The following is a 13,714-nucleotide window of genomic DNA, read 5'->3' as shown; positions in this document are numbered from 1 at the left end:
CTGGTTCCAGGCCAAGCTAAAACATCGCCTCAGAAGGGTGTGACGAGCTGGTCAAGGCAAAGTAGCCATCCGCCCTCGGCATTGCAGAGCAGTTCCACCCTCGAAATCCTCTCGGCACATTCATCTCCCTCCTGCCACCAGTATCCGACAATAGTAAGCAGCGCACCTACAAAATCACCAAAGGAAAGCGGAGGGGAGAGCTGTGCGAGCAAGGGGCGAGGTTATGTGTGCGGGTCGGCAAATAATGGGGAAGGAGTCAAAGAGCATGTTGAGTATTGTCGTCGAGAGAAGCAGGAGGTGGATGGCAAGAAGATGGCGATTGAGGAGGCTGAGGCTTACTTTCAGTGTATGCGGAGCCAGACGTATGCTGTGGATATATATGACTAGGCGTCACCGGATGCTGTGCAGCGTTTTGTCAATGGTTTCAGGGCGCCGGGTTATTCTTTTTTTTTTTTTTTTACTTGTTTTTTCTTTACTTCATGACAGATACTGTCAAGATCCCAGGCTCATTCCACGACGCTCAATAATTCTCGTTGATATCCTTCTCCAGCGCCTCCAACGGCCTCACCACCCCCTCGATCCACGCCTTCTTCTCCTCGCTCTCGTACCGCGGATACGGCCTGCGGCAGTGGCTGCTCTCGAGCGGGTAGCCCCTCAGTTTCGCGACAATGAACTTTGTCCCGTTGATGCCGCCCTTGCCGAAGCCCCACTCCATCTTGGCCAGCTCGAGCTGCGCCTGCTCGGCCTCCTTGGTCTTGCCCTCCCTGAACAGCTCAAAGATGCGCACGCAGTACCTGGGGTACAGGTTCGCGACGCCCGTGATGCTGCCGACGCTGCCGACCGCCATGGCAGGGACCAGCCAGTCGCTCTGGCCGGCGAGGGTGAAGAACTCGTCGGGTTTGAACTGCGCCGACACGCGCGCCACCTTGGCGATGCCGCCGCACGTCAGCTTGACGCCGATGATGTTGGGGTGCTGGCCCAGCGCGGAGAGCATCTCCGAGTTGACGTCGAGGCCGGCCACGACGCCGGGGAAGTTGTAGATGATGATGGGGATGGGGCTGGCGTCGGCGAGCTCCCGGAAAAAGGCCAGGATGGCGGCCTCGGTCATGGCAAAGTGGAAGTAGCTGGGCACGAGGACCAGGGCGTAGTCTGCGCCGGCTTCGGCGGCCAGCTGCGTCTCGGCGATGACCTGCTGTGTGGTCTGGCCGCCGCAGCCGAGCGTGATGGGGAGCGGCTGGCCGACGGTTGCGGCGGTCTCCCGGGCAGTCTGGACCAGTTGGCGCTTTTCTTGGGCCGAGAGCGTTGCCGCTTCGCCGTTGGTGCCGGCAATGACGACTGCACTTTTGTTAGCAGTCGAAGGTTTAACTGAAGGCGACGAGCTACATACTTCCGTGCAGACCGGACCGGACCAGGAACTCAAAATGCTTCTTTTGCACAGCCCAATCGATTTCTTGTGCTGGAGTATCTTGGAACCACGTCAAACTGGGAACGTGGATCCCGTGAGGGAATGGTTTCCTGGTGGTTGAAGCCATTGCAATGAGATGAGATGCGGGGTTGTTCTGGGGGTGAAACTTTGTGAATATGGAAATATTTATTGTTCAACCCTCGGAAAGATTATGCGCATGCCAGACGGAGAAACTTCAGGAAACGACGCATTGTATTTGTAGCATTTGCGCCTCCGCAAACGGCTTGTTTGTCGACTCGCGAGGGGCATGATGGCATCTATGGCCGGTGGATATTGTGGTGCAAGCAACAAGAGCCTGTCACTGAGCTGCAGCGTGGAGAAGACCCAATTTCACTGGGCTCTTGCAGTTTAGGGAGGCCGAAGTCGTCGCTTGTCGGCTAAATTTACCGATAGGCGAGCCGATGCGGACCAACTCCACTGTGTTATAGCTCCAAATAGACTATCTCAACCTCCAATCTGGCATTACCTTTTGTCAATGCCAGTTTCATCGAAATAACAAGTAGCCAGTCTCCAGCAACCAAATGAATCAGATGGCCGAACAAGTAAATAGCACCAGAAGAAGCCACACGGCCATGTCCTTGCCTAATGGCTGGCCGTGCAACACACAACTCTTCGAATCTTCACCATAGCTCGTCTTTTATGTCTAGTCATACCAGCAGAATACCAGCTAATCCAGCCATAAAGGTCTAGTCTCGTCAAGTGTCCCCTCTCCACACGTTTGGAACAATCGAGGAGTCTAGAGCCAGCAAGTTGTTGGCAGACTCCTGCGTCTGCTCTCCGTCACTTTTCCGTCCGCAATGACCACATGGCTGCTCATTAGTAGCATCTTCATCCTCATCGCACGATTCCGCATCCGAGCCCTCGGCGGCAAGCAGAGGTCTGTCTCTGTATAGGTCTCCATTGCGCTCACGATCGTGGGTACAGCGCTCGCGCCATGCGTTGTGGACTGGATATTCTCTGCGGTTCGTCTGATGGTTCATGATATACCAGAGACCGCGTCTGACGTAAGGGAAGCCGGTAAGAACGAGTAAGACCAGGACCTAAACGGTAGCGTATTCGACAAAGCATCAGTAATCTATCGCATCGTCAATTGGTCACTGGCTCCTGCGAGCCAAAGGCAACAAGGTTTCTTACCTGCACAATCTCCACAACAACCACAACCCCCAACTCAACACCCACGCCAACCCTCATCGCATCCGTCCACGGCGCCCGGCAGCTCCCATGCCTTCCCCACGCCTCCTCACACCTAGTCTGCTGACCTCCCCTTCCATGCGGGAACGGCCAAGCTCTGTCGCGGGGCGAGTTGAAGCCACAGCAGCCGAGGGCATCCTGGATACGTCGGATTCCGTCACCGTCGTGGGCGCTGTACATATGCTGCCACCTCTGCTCGAGGAGGCAGGAGTCGACGGCCGGGGTCGCTGCCAGGAGGGTCGCGAGCACGGCGGCAATGATGGCCTGGATGATCTGCAATATTGTGACGAGCGTCGTGGGGTGCGGTGGGAAGGGCTTGGCGGTGGCGAGGTCGCCGCGGGCGCGGAGGCGGAGGGCGGTGCTCCGGACGGCGAATAGGGTGTTTGCGAGGGCGAGGAGTGGCAGTAGAAGAACGGGGATGGTGAGCGGGTAAGTCGGGAGGGACAACTGGGTTGCGTGGACTATTTCGTAGCTGTGGTTGAGAATCAACATCAGGAGTCGTTAGCAAGAGCGGATGAGAATATAGGTGGCATCAAAGAGAGTACTCACATGGCAGCGCCCACAACACCCAGAAAGAGCTACCATGTCGGTGGCGATCGGTTAGCACTGGATTATTTTGGCGCAGCTTGGGGTAGGAGGAACGTTGCGAACCAATCCCATAACCACCAATGGAAGAATTCCCGGCATTTTGGTCTTGCCTGTCTTGTGCTGATATCAATAGGGGTGTTTGTTTGTGAAAGCTGAGAATTTAGTGATGGGTTAGCATAATTGGGAAGGTAAGCTGCCAGTCAAGAAAGAGGGGAAGATGTCAAAGGTGAACTCTGGAGGGAGAAGGAAAAGGTTTGTTGGCTGCACAGTGTTGACGTCAAAGGGAGCCATGAGTGAGGTCTGCACCTGTGTGTGTGCCTTCCCAAAAGGGTATGCAGGCTCCCGCGGGAGACTGCCGATTCCAGTTCCTTGTCATCCAATCATTCGACTGTCGCCTGATATCAACCTAATTGGTTGGGCAGTCGTTGATGCCTTGTCTGAACGCTTTGCTGGTATGAAAAGCTTATCGAATGACAAACCCTAGTTCAATTAGTTCTTTCATTTGACTGTCAAGCAACCATAGAATCGATTGCGTCTTTTAATTCTATCTGTTCTACTAAAAAGTTCGAAATATCTTCTTGAACAATTGGCTTCCAGTGTCTGAACTTCATACCGATACCAAATTCGATGTAATGACATACCATATCGCCCCAACTCGAAGTTCTACGCGAACATGAACCAGCTGGATCAATACAAGTATCTTTTCAAATGACATCATATACAGCCCGAGATGTACTACATCGCTTATGTACAAACATATACGGATCCCCATTCACTGCACCCAGCCATCACCTAAAACCCTCCCTGTTGGTCATCTTGAGCACATAGGCACCGCGCTCAATCGTATTAACCACAATAAACCCACTCTTGAAGAAGGGATAGCTGCTCCACGTGCCCTGAAACTCAACCTGGCCACCGCCAGTCATGTTGTCGTCTTCGGGGTAGACGTCAAAGTAGGCGACCTCGCTGACCCCGGCGCCGGTGGGGTCGCGCGGCAGGGTCGACAGGTCCAGCACGCGCAGGCCGCTGCCGTAGTTGCTCTGGAAGGCGTACTTGCCGACGACGAACTGGTTGTGGTCGACGCCGTTGACGGAGCTGCGGAAGAAGCCCGTCTGCTTGGGCGCGTCGAGCGAGCGAATGTCCCAAAAGTAGGTGACGGCGCGCCGCTGCGATCCCGGACCCACGCGGTCGTACTCGTCGTACTCGTCGTCCAGCACCAGGTACTCCTGCCAGGTGGTGTTTGTCACCCAGCCTTGGTGCGTGTAGGCGGCGCCCGGGTAGGTGGTGCGCGAGATGATCTTGGTGGACTTTTTGTCGGTGACGTCGTAGCTGCGGGTGTTCTGTCAGCAACATGTTGCATACACCATATACAGATTTATGTATAGCCGAAAAGCAACTTACATGGTCAAGGTGTCCTCGTTGTAGCCGTAGCAAATGTCTCGGCCGTTGTACTTGGTGTCGGGCCCACGGTAGACGATGCACTGCGCATCGTGGACATAGCCGTCGCCGGATGCGCAGCCTAGGTCCTTGGGGTTGGCTGGGTCGGTCAGGTCGAAAAAGATGAGACCGGAGCGGCAAGTGCTGGTGCGGGGCATGGCGCCGACGGCGACGCCGTAGTTCTTCTCCTCGTTGACGACGACGTTGTGAGACCGGCCGGTAGGGAGGCCGTTCCACCTGGCTGTCAGATCACGGGTGTTGCTGAAGACGACCGGCTTGGCGGGGTCGACGGTGAGGAGCTGTACGAGAGCAGACAAACGTCAGCAATTTTTGCAACAGGGGCTGTTTGTCTAGCGTGTTCGGCCGAAAGGGGTGCGCATACTTTGCGAAAGTCGAAAATCTGCACACCATGGTTGGTGGCCTCGCTTCCAATGACGAGGTAATTCTTGTAGCCCTTCATCTCGCGCCAGATGGAAACGCTCGAGTACTGCGGCAGGCGGCCGAGGTAGACGAGCTTGCCCTCCTTGGTGACCTCTGCAAAGGCGGCACCGTCGGACTGGGCAATGGCCACAAACTCCCTGCCTTCGGGGCTGGTCCAACCCCACGACGAAGCGCCCTCTCCCCTGGTGCTACCAAGGTCTGCGTGGCTGACAAAGTCGTAAAAGTCCACCTGTGTCAAGTCAGCATTCAAGTTCGTTTTTGTAAGTTGTAACTGCACCAGAAAGCCAAGAATCAAAACTCACGTTGCTGCACTTGAACGTGTACTTTGCGTCGTTGGGCCTGACCTTGGCCAGGCCGTTGACGCAGGGGACCGGGGCAGCCTCGGCCAGTCGAAAGTTGGACGAGTCGATGGAGTAGCTGGGATATTGGCTAGAGTTCATGATGCCCTCGGCCTCACGAGAAGCCCAGTAGGCCTATAATGCGCACGGAAATTGTCAGTCTGCTGGAAGCTACCATTCAACTAGATTCAGGCTGCAATGCACACCTCCTTCTTGGCCATTATGTCCATGTGAATCTGGCCAGACTCGTAGAGCATCTCCCTGGTGGCGCCTGCGGCAGAGGCGACGCCGGAAGCCGCACCGACTACCGTGTCCAGCCCGGTGAGGGCGGCGAGAATATGGATTGACTTCATTTTGGGGAGATGGCTTGGGGCCTATGATACTCAAGATGGACGGGGGGACGGGGAGACAGGGGGACAGGGTCGTCGATCGGACGAGCAGCAAAAAGAAACGGGTCATCAAAAGATTTTGAGCAAGAAACACGCGTATTTATCGAGATCCCGAGGCCAGGGATGGATGATTTGAGCAGCACAGTTCCCCTGATCTAGAATGCGGTCAAAAAAGGAAGGTCAGGAAGTAAGCGCGGGATGAATGCATACTTTCTTCTAAGTCTCTCCGGGGCACGCCACCTTCCCGCTTGGGAATGACAGCGGTTGCGGGACGTGGCCAACGATGAAGAAAAAACTTTCTACTAGCCACAGCGGACCAAATTCAACCCCTGGCCTTTTTCTTCTTCCGTTTCTTTTTCTTCTTGCTTTAAAGGGGGAACGGCAGCAAAAGCCATACCAAATGCCCCCTGCAACGTCGTGCAATCGGTGCTGGGAATGTCGCAATCCGCCATGCAAGCCGGATCGAGAAGGTCTTTGTTGCTTGGGGGTAGTATCGCCGTCTCAACGGTGCCCAACACATATCTCGCATCCTCCCGCCTGCGCTGTCCGGTAATTTATCCAAACGTCAAAGGGGCAGGCGCATTTGAACTCTGCGGATAGCCAATGGCTTGTGCATGATTACTTGCCTTGGACAGCAGATGCCTATTGGCCCTCCAAATACCAGCGCAGTACCACCCTGGTAATTCTAAGAGCCAAGACTTCTAGACCACGTCCTTATCTCGCATAACGACTTGATTCAACACCTGCAGAGGTACATCTTTGTAACTGCCGACGTGGGGAATAGCGGCCCGGACGGCCCGGTCTTAGTAGAGTGGTATTAGGAAACAAAGTATTATTTGGCAGCACAAAAACATGTTGTATAGCTATATGATTTGTTTGCCGATTTGCAAACTGTTGACACGGTTGTGCTTGTGTTCAGGTACTTTGTTTGCCTTGTCTTTTCCTGCTGGCGAAGAATTGATGTTTTGCGATTTCATTGCCCCAGCTTTTCGAGTCCGCGTAATCGCTTCCCGCGGGCACCGGGTTGCCGGGCTACACCTACACATAGTGCGCGACCCATTTTATTGCAATGCGACCTTGTAGAGCGCGGAACCGCGTTTTAAATCGTTACCATACAAATGTGTTATCATATTCACTCCTCTATATTTCAGCAAAGATATTTCCCCAGAACGCGCTAGCGGTAGTCTCTCAGGTCTCCAAATGATGTCACTTGTTCAAATAATTTGTTACTAGGAACAGGGGTTGTACCGACTCGGGGATGTGGCTTATTTGTTTTAAGTCACTCAATCTAGCTGCATAGTTCTAAATTTAATTCCTTTCCCTGGAATAAATCCAAGTCAATATAGCAGTGGCACAAGGGAAGCCCGGTCCAGGAACAGTAAAGTCTGTGGTGGTCCGGGTGACATTCATGACGTGGCAGCAGTCTTGCCCCAAGCTCATTGCAATGGCGTACAGTTGAGCTACCGATGAATTGGCAGCAGAGGGCTTTCCGCTCTGGTCTGTTGAAACACACACATCCTGATTGGAAATTTGCTCTGAAAATTAGCAGGAAAAAGCTCCTCAGGTCTTTTGGAAATTGGACATAATCAAACTTTCCATTAGATCATGAAACAATCGTGACACAACAACAACGCAGAATGACATAGTAGCGGAAAGTAACTTTATTAATAGACCCATTTCGGGTTACAAAAGCTGAACGTTGGGAAGCCAAAGTTGTGAGGGGTTTTTCATCAACGAAAGCCATTTCCTTTCATCCACAGCTTTACGTCAGAGCTAGCCGGTATAGTTCAAAACTTCAACCTTTGCAATTTGTCTTTGATCACGCCTATCAAAAAGAAACAATGAAATTCTCCTCCCTTTACATGGGCCTTTTGGTCGCCCTCGCCGTGGAAGCCGCCCCCGCAAATCTACAAACTCGCGAAACGAAACCAGCGCCGATCAAATGCGCAAACGGAAGGGGCACATGCCAGAAGGGAGGGGCTTGCGTTGTCATCAATGGCGGCACCTTTACTGGGGCTGACGACCCTGTGTGTCCAAAGTAAGAAGAGGAGAAAACAAACGCAGGAACCAATACGATAAGGGAAAGATGCGAAATGGAGGAACAGAATGTGGCTAGGAGTATTCGATTTTGGGGTGTGATGATCGAGCCGAGACTTTTGCAGCACTCTGGATACGAAAGTCATGTTCGCCACATATTTCAAGTCATCTTGGTTCTTTGTTAGATACGAGCTTCTTTTAAACATGAATAACACTACCACGACAGCCTTTACCACAGCCCACCATTTGCAACAAACAGGAGGAGAGAGCTCATCTCCGTTGGGACTGCTGGAGTAAGTTACTGTCCATACTTGAAAGGTTGGAGATGGTTGTGTATTGTTTTCTAATTTAGTTCTAATACGGCAATACATCCTTGCCCCTGACGCTAGAAAAGCAGAGATCCTACGGAGGTCTGGGATTGTTTTAGGACTGCTTTCTTTGCCTACTCAATTTGGATCCCCACATGGCCGCTCGAACTTCCTACCCCGTTTTCAGTTTGGCTTGTAGAGCCCAACGGCCAGACGAGCCTCTGTCCGTAATATGGCGAAGAGAGGGAAAGATGATTAGGCTCCTGCTTGCTCATATCCTTGGGCAATACTATCACCTTCCGTCCATTAGACTTCAAGACGTCCACTTTCACGAGGTAGCTCGTCCTGATGCCAATATCAGACGTCCACTGGTCCTTATAAATCCTCTTGGGCCCCCCGGTTCGGCTAAAGGTGCTGTGAATGTCCTGAAGGTGGTCTCCGAGCAAGCCTGTGTTGATGACGTAGACGTAAGCATCCGAGGCCTTGATTGCATCCCTCTCCTTCAGAGCAATCTCTTTGGCAGATTCATAGGACGAAGTCGTCGCGACAGGCTCCGTGCTTAGGAATCCGCCTCTTGTGGAGATGCTCTGGGGATCGACGGCGGTGCCGATGAAGACTTGCTTTGGGAGTACAACCCGTCCCGCAGCGACGGTGTCAGTGACTAGGGCAAAAGTGAAAAAATATGCAAGCACGGTCGCCTTCATGTTGAAAAAAAAGACAAAAAAAAAAAAAAAAACGTATGAACGAAAGTAGAGCCCTGGCTGAATTGGTAGGTTATAAATGAGAGTGAAGCTTGGACTGAGCGAGAGAATGACAAACGCGAAAACGACGAATAAGAGAATGACAAAGAAAATAATGAAAAAAAAACGAAAGAATGACAAGGTACTAAGCGAGGTGCGATGCGGACGCCAGATGCAGAAAAAGACCAAGGTTGGTGGGCAGAAAGAATCTTGTCTTTATATATAAAATAAGAAAGGCGCCTAAAATAGATCCGATTCATAAAATTCAAGACTATACCAGCAACATGCCAGAAGAAATCTATTGTTAGAATCAAATCAGTAGATGTACTGGCCCGATCATGGCTGCGCATAAGTTTCGTCGATCCGTTTCCTGGATATCATTAGATTGAAAAATGTTTATTTCACCCGTACGATTCGCTTAAACAGCCCGTAAATGGATACGGTCACAGTGCTATTGTCAACAACACAATCCACACCACCAGCAAATACCTCAATTTGGACCATTGCATGCACCATTTGCATTGCATGCACCAATTGCAACGCACGCACGCATTTGCAATACAATAAAAAATCCGATTAAACTTTGCGTCCGCGTATTTATTTTTACAATGCATATGGTATGATATATGCAGTGCAATGCATATGGTGCAATGCAAATCGCAAAGGTGGCAACTCGCGCGCGCAATTTGGTGGCAGTTTGTACCTTCGATGAGAGCATTAACATACGTATCCATTTACGGGCTATTTAAACGAGCTGTACGGGTGGATGAACTATAGCCATGTTGTTAATTTCAATGCTTAGCCTACCCCTGCTGTGCAGGTGGATTGAAGCGCTTTATATATTTCACCAACTATATGGTTTTTTTCGGCAATTAAATTGGCCAAGGACATCGCGTGTTTTAATTTAAAGAAGGTTTGTCGATTTTGGCCGCTTCTGGCGGTATGGGTATAAGATTTGCACTGTATGCACATTATATATGGAAAAAAGGTAATAGAATTAAAATATTTTGCATTTTTGAGTTGTCTTGTATTTTAAGTGCGTATTTAAATTGCGCAGCTTATTTAGAGAGTTCTATTTACATGACCTGTTTGTTATAATATATTATGCATTTATTATTCATATATCAAAACTCTCACTCATCTCCCCAAATACCCTCACTGACCCAGCTCAAAGCCAGTCAGGTCCCGCTGCGCCGCGAGGAGATCCGCAAACGTCGCGGTCCTCTGCTCCACCGACCCCGCGGGCACAGCATTCGCCGGCACCTTGTCCCTGGTCCGGAAGGCGGGCGACGACCAGTCGTCAAAGGTGACCCTCCAGGCCGTGCCCAGGCCCTCGGCCGCGGCCTCGGGGTAAAAGGGCCGCTCGTTGGCCACGACCTGCACCTGCAGGCACGCGTCAAAGTGCACGCCGGGCAGCGAGGCAAAGTAGTCGTCGAGGCGCGGGTCGAGCGCGGCGTCGAGCGTGGAGAAGGACGGGAGGCCGGCCAGGGCCGTGTCGTTGGCAAAGGCCTGCCACGGGGCGCGGCACACGTCGCCCTCGCAGGACTTGATCACCAGCAGGAGGGCGTTGAGGCGCGTCATCAGCCGGCGGGTTTCGGCGTCGGGGTTGAGGGCGAGGTTGACGAGTTCGTCGGGGTCGGTCTGTGCCTGTTAGCAAGCTTTGCTCTCGTCTGTTTTCTTTTCTTTTTTTTCCTTTTTTTCCCTCCTGTTTTCTAATTGCTTCTCTTGGCTGTAGGAGGGCTCAACTGACCAGCGTATTGTACAGTTCCAGCTCATTCGAGCACCACACGGTGTACAAATATGCCCGGTGCTCGCCCGCCACCCGCAGCGCCTTGAACGAAGACATGACGGCGCCATACGGCCCTTGCGGGTCGTTGAACGGGAGCGCGGGCAGCTCGTAGTTGGCATCGCCCCAAAACTCCACCCCGATCACGTCGCCGCTGCATTCGGTCTGTACCGGGCTGGTCTGGCTGCAGTTCCCGCTGCCGGTCGGCTCGCGCCACTGCGGAAGGAGACTCCTGCCGTCAAACAACTTTGGAAAGCTGGCGGGATCAACGCCCGCAAGCTCGAGCAGCGTCGGGGCAATGTCGGTGTGGGTGCCCGGCAGCCTGGACACGACACCCTCGGGCACCCCCGGCCCGCGCACGATAAAAGGGGTCTGGCCTGCCTCCTTGTACGCCAGGGACTTCATGGCGGTGATGCGGTGGGTGCCGATCATGAAGCCGTTGTCAGAGGTGTAGATGATGTAGGTGTTGTCCAGGATACCCTCCTGCTCCAGCGTGGCAACCACGTCCTCGATGATCTCGTCGATGCCCTGCAGGGATTGAATACGAGTCTTGTACAGCACCTCGGTCTCGGCCAGCATGGACTCGTTCAGGGGTGGGGTGCGGCCGACCCAGTTGACCTTTTGCTTGGCGTACTCGTCTGGCGGGTTCCAGTTGCCCTTCTTGGGAAGCACCAGATCCGGGAAGAGATCCTTGTGGCGAGTCAGCGGCTGGGGCATGTTGTCCGAGGGACCGTTGATGGGCGGCACGGTGTGGGGAGCCGTCGGGGAGATCCAGTAGAAGAAGGGCTTGTCGTCCTGGGCCAGCTGCTTGATGCGCTCCACGGCCTTGATGCGGACAATGTCCGTCTGATGCCAGCCCGGATAGTTGACGGGGTGCTGCCCATTCTTGGAAAACACGGCCCGGTTAAAGTCGTACATGTAAGGATCGATGAGGGCATCGATTTCCGTCCAGGCTTTGGGAGGAGGGTTGTAGTTGCCGAGATTGTGGCCGTTGAGGAACTTGCCTATGTAGTTTGTCGAATATCCCGCGTCGTTGAGCCACTTGGGCAGGTATTCCGAGTCCATCTCCGAGGCCCGCCACTTGTCGTAGTTGCCGCCGGGATATCTCACGGCCGTGATGTTGGTGTTGTGAGCCTGCTGGCCCCTCAATACCGTGGCCCGGCTCGGACAGCACTGGGCTTCGGTCACCCAGTGGTTGTTAAAGGTGGTGCCGCGCTGGACCAGGAGCTTCTGAAGCGTCGGCATGTGCTCCGTCGAGTCGAGGTGCAGATCCTGGTCATCCGTCATGATCATGATGATGTTGGGCTTTGACTTGGACACAGGTTTGGCCTCTCCCGTGAGGGAGAGTACTGCTGCCAGCGCTGCCGTTGTCCACTTCATGATGCCGACTTTGGTCAGACGGCTTCAAGGAGTTGGTAGAGTTCGGCCAGCTGACTGGGAGCATATTCTAAACTTTTTAAATTTCCGATACAGTTCATGGATGCTGCCACATCTTAAATAATGCAGTGGATATAGTGCACTGTATAGGACAAGGTAGCTAGGATAACTATCGATGTTGTCATATCCTGCAAGGACTATTCTTCGTATTGCTGATCCCTACACTCGTAAGTCTCGTATACTCTCCATCATGCGCACGGCTATCAATATCGGCCCTGCTTCGGTGTGAGTTCTCCCCCATTTGCGCGCAAGCATGTTTTGAAGTAGCATCGAACCAGGGTGATTCGGAGCAATTTTGGAGCGTCATGGCGTCCGGCCTTGGTTGCACAATCCGTGCGGCGTCTTGCGCCATCACTAGGTGGAGTTATTCGTCGCTGCAGACAAGACTTGCTTCAAGAGAAAAAGAAATTGGCGCGGGGATAGAGGTTGATATACCCCGTGGCTCCGAATTTCGCAGAGCAGCAGTGGGCTGGAAGCCGACGGTCGGGAATCTGACTGTTGCTCTGTACCAATGGAATGCCGATGTGGGACAGATCGACATCTTATTGGAAGAATAAGCTTATTCGCAATATAAACATGGTTTTGCGATTTTTCCTCGAAATTTATTGGGCAAGCTCCAGACCCCGGTGACAAGATAAACTCAATCCAAGATTCCTGCTTCCGCGTCTACCGAACCTCTTTTCAATCTACTATAGTAGACTTTAAACCTCGAAGGGTTGCATCTAGTATCCCCAAGTTGAGCGCAGACATCATTTGGAGCTACATAGTATTCACAAGACAACCACTCGTGGACCAGTGGGTATAGGCCTCGTAGTCGCGAGAAAACCAATCGAAATCTTGACTTTTATCGAACATGAAGCCCACAAAAGCTTCTACCACTTTGCAATTTGGTCGACTTCCAGCAATAACCTTTGGCTCGTTCCCAAACAACGCATCATGAATTTGTGGGGTCGGTAGCACTCTTTGGGTGCAGGGTGTTGGCCTGTATCGCAGAGGTATTGTAAAGTCCAATCACTGCTTGACCGAGGTGGCTTGACTAAGGTTAAGGGGGATTGACGGGTCGGCTTATGCCGTACGCGCCATGTAGTTACAAAAGGCAGATCTGTGTTGAATTTCAAATCGGCTTCAAAAATGAATCTTGATTTGAAATATTAGTCATATTTAAGGTTATCGCCTTGAAGATACAGGGTTAGACAACAATCAACCAGGAATGTAAATGGGATTGAACTTACACACCTATGTTTTCATGGGCACATTAAAGCCTCGAACTGTGCGCGCAGCCCATATCCCTTTCTAGGAGTCATGTGCCGAATGATTGCTCGTACAATGACCAAGAGCAATGCCGACGCGGCGCCCACCGTCAAGCTCCGCGTCCAAATTGGAAAAGGTTTGGAAAGACTGTTGGAGTAGAGTTAAAATCGCACTAAGTTGTATGCGACTACTCCTCCCACAAGTTTCGAAATCAAAGTATTCCTATAGCCCATTAATCCCATGCAGCTCATCTTTACACTTGAATCCAACGGTATTAATAGCGGTTTGATGCGAGTCCCACATCTT

At 52.3% G+C, this 13,714-nt stretch overlaps 6 protein-coding genes across 6 annotated transcripts; 2 read left to right on the top strand and 4 right to left on the bottom strand.

The window, feature by feature from the left end:
* Nucleotides 1-150: 150 nt before the first annotated feature.
* MGG_16966 (uncharacterized protein) lies at nucleotides 151-1,762 on the bottom strand. Its single transcript, XM_003713119.1, has 2 exons — nucleotides 1,388-1,762; nucleotides 151-1,335 (listed from the first exon to the last, which is right to left on the bottom strand). Exons 1-2 carry the CDS (start codon nucleotides 1,530-1,532, stop codon nucleotides 521-523), a joined length of 960 nt encoding a protein of 319 aa, XP_003713167.1. The 5' UTR covers nucleotides 1,533-1,762; the 3' UTR covers nucleotides 151-520.
* Nucleotides 1,746-3,481, bottom strand: MGG_16965 (uncharacterized protein). Its single transcript, XM_003713118.1, has 4 exons — nucleotides 3,308-3,481; nucleotides 3,206-3,234; nucleotides 2,600-3,128; nucleotides 1,746-2,505 (listed from the first exon to the last, which is right to left on the bottom strand). The coding sequence occupies exons 1-4, from the start codon at nucleotides 3,341-3,343 to the stop codon at nucleotides 2,161-2,163; spliced, it is 939 nt and encodes a 312-aa protein (XP_003713166.1). The 5' UTR covers nucleotides 3,344-3,481; the 3' UTR covers nucleotides 1,746-2,160.
* Nucleotides 3,482-3,963: 482 nt separating this feature from the next.
* MGG_13912 (uncharacterized protein) lies at nucleotides 3,964-5,986 on the bottom strand. Its single transcript, XM_003713117.1, has 5 exons — nucleotides 5,667-5,986; nucleotides 5,425-5,595; nucleotides 5,064-5,351; nucleotides 4,646-4,980; nucleotides 3,964-4,573 (listed from the first exon to the last, which is right to left on the bottom strand). The coding sequence occupies exons 1-5, from the start codon at nucleotides 5,811-5,813 to the stop codon at nucleotides 4,033-4,035; spliced, it is 1,482 nt and encodes a 493-aa protein (XP_003713165.1). The 5' UTR covers nucleotides 5,814-5,986; the 3' UTR covers nucleotides 3,964-4,032.
* A 1,704-nt stretch (nucleotides 5,987-7,690) lies between these two features.
* Nucleotides 7,691-8,859, top strand: MGG_16964 (uncharacterized protein; the record flags this gene model as incomplete). Its single annotated transcript, XM_003713116.1, has 5 exons — nucleotides 7,691-7,887; nucleotides 8,113-8,179; nucleotides 8,276-8,421; nucleotides 8,505-8,661; nucleotides 8,758-8,859. The coding sequence occupies 5 exons, from the start codon at nucleotides 7,691-7,693 to the stop codon at nucleotides 8,857-8,859; spliced, it is 669 nt and encodes a 222-aa protein (XP_003713164.1).
* A 1,230-nt stretch (nucleotides 8,860-10,089) lies between these two features.
* Nucleotides 10,090-12,100, bottom strand: MGG_07920 (arylsulfatase; the record flags this gene model as incomplete). The annotated part of the gene is made up of 2 exons (XM_003713115.1): nucleotides 10,090-10,575; nucleotides 10,685-12,100. The coding sequence occupies 2 exons, from the start codon at nucleotides 12,098-12,100 to the stop codon at nucleotides 10,090-10,092; spliced, it is 1,902 nt and encodes a 633-aa protein (XP_003713163.1).
* A 172-nt stretch (nucleotides 12,101-12,272) lies between these two features.
* On the top strand, nucleotides 12,273-12,714 carry MGG_16963 (uncharacterized protein; the record flags this gene model as incomplete). The annotated part of the gene is made up of 2 exons (XM_003713114.1): nucleotides 12,273-12,324; nucleotides 12,425-12,714. The coding sequence occupies 2 exons, from the start codon at nucleotides 12,273-12,275 to the stop codon at nucleotides 12,712-12,714; spliced, it is 342 nt and encodes a 113-aa protein (XP_003713162.1).
* Between the last annotated feature and the right edge of the window lie 1,000 nt (nucleotides 12,715-13,714).

This window comes from Pyricularia oryzae, chromosome 3, assembly GCF_000002495.2.
Source record: "Pyricularia oryzae 70-15 chromosome 3, whole genome shotgun sequence".
In the NCBI taxonomy this organism is placed as follows: Eukaryota; Fungi; Ascomycota; class Sordariomycetes; order Magnaporthales; family Pyriculariaceae; genus Pyricularia; species Pyricularia oryzae.
The sequence above is the reverse complement of the archived record's forward strand: the minus strand, read 5'-3'. Positions and strand labels throughout refer to the sequence as shown.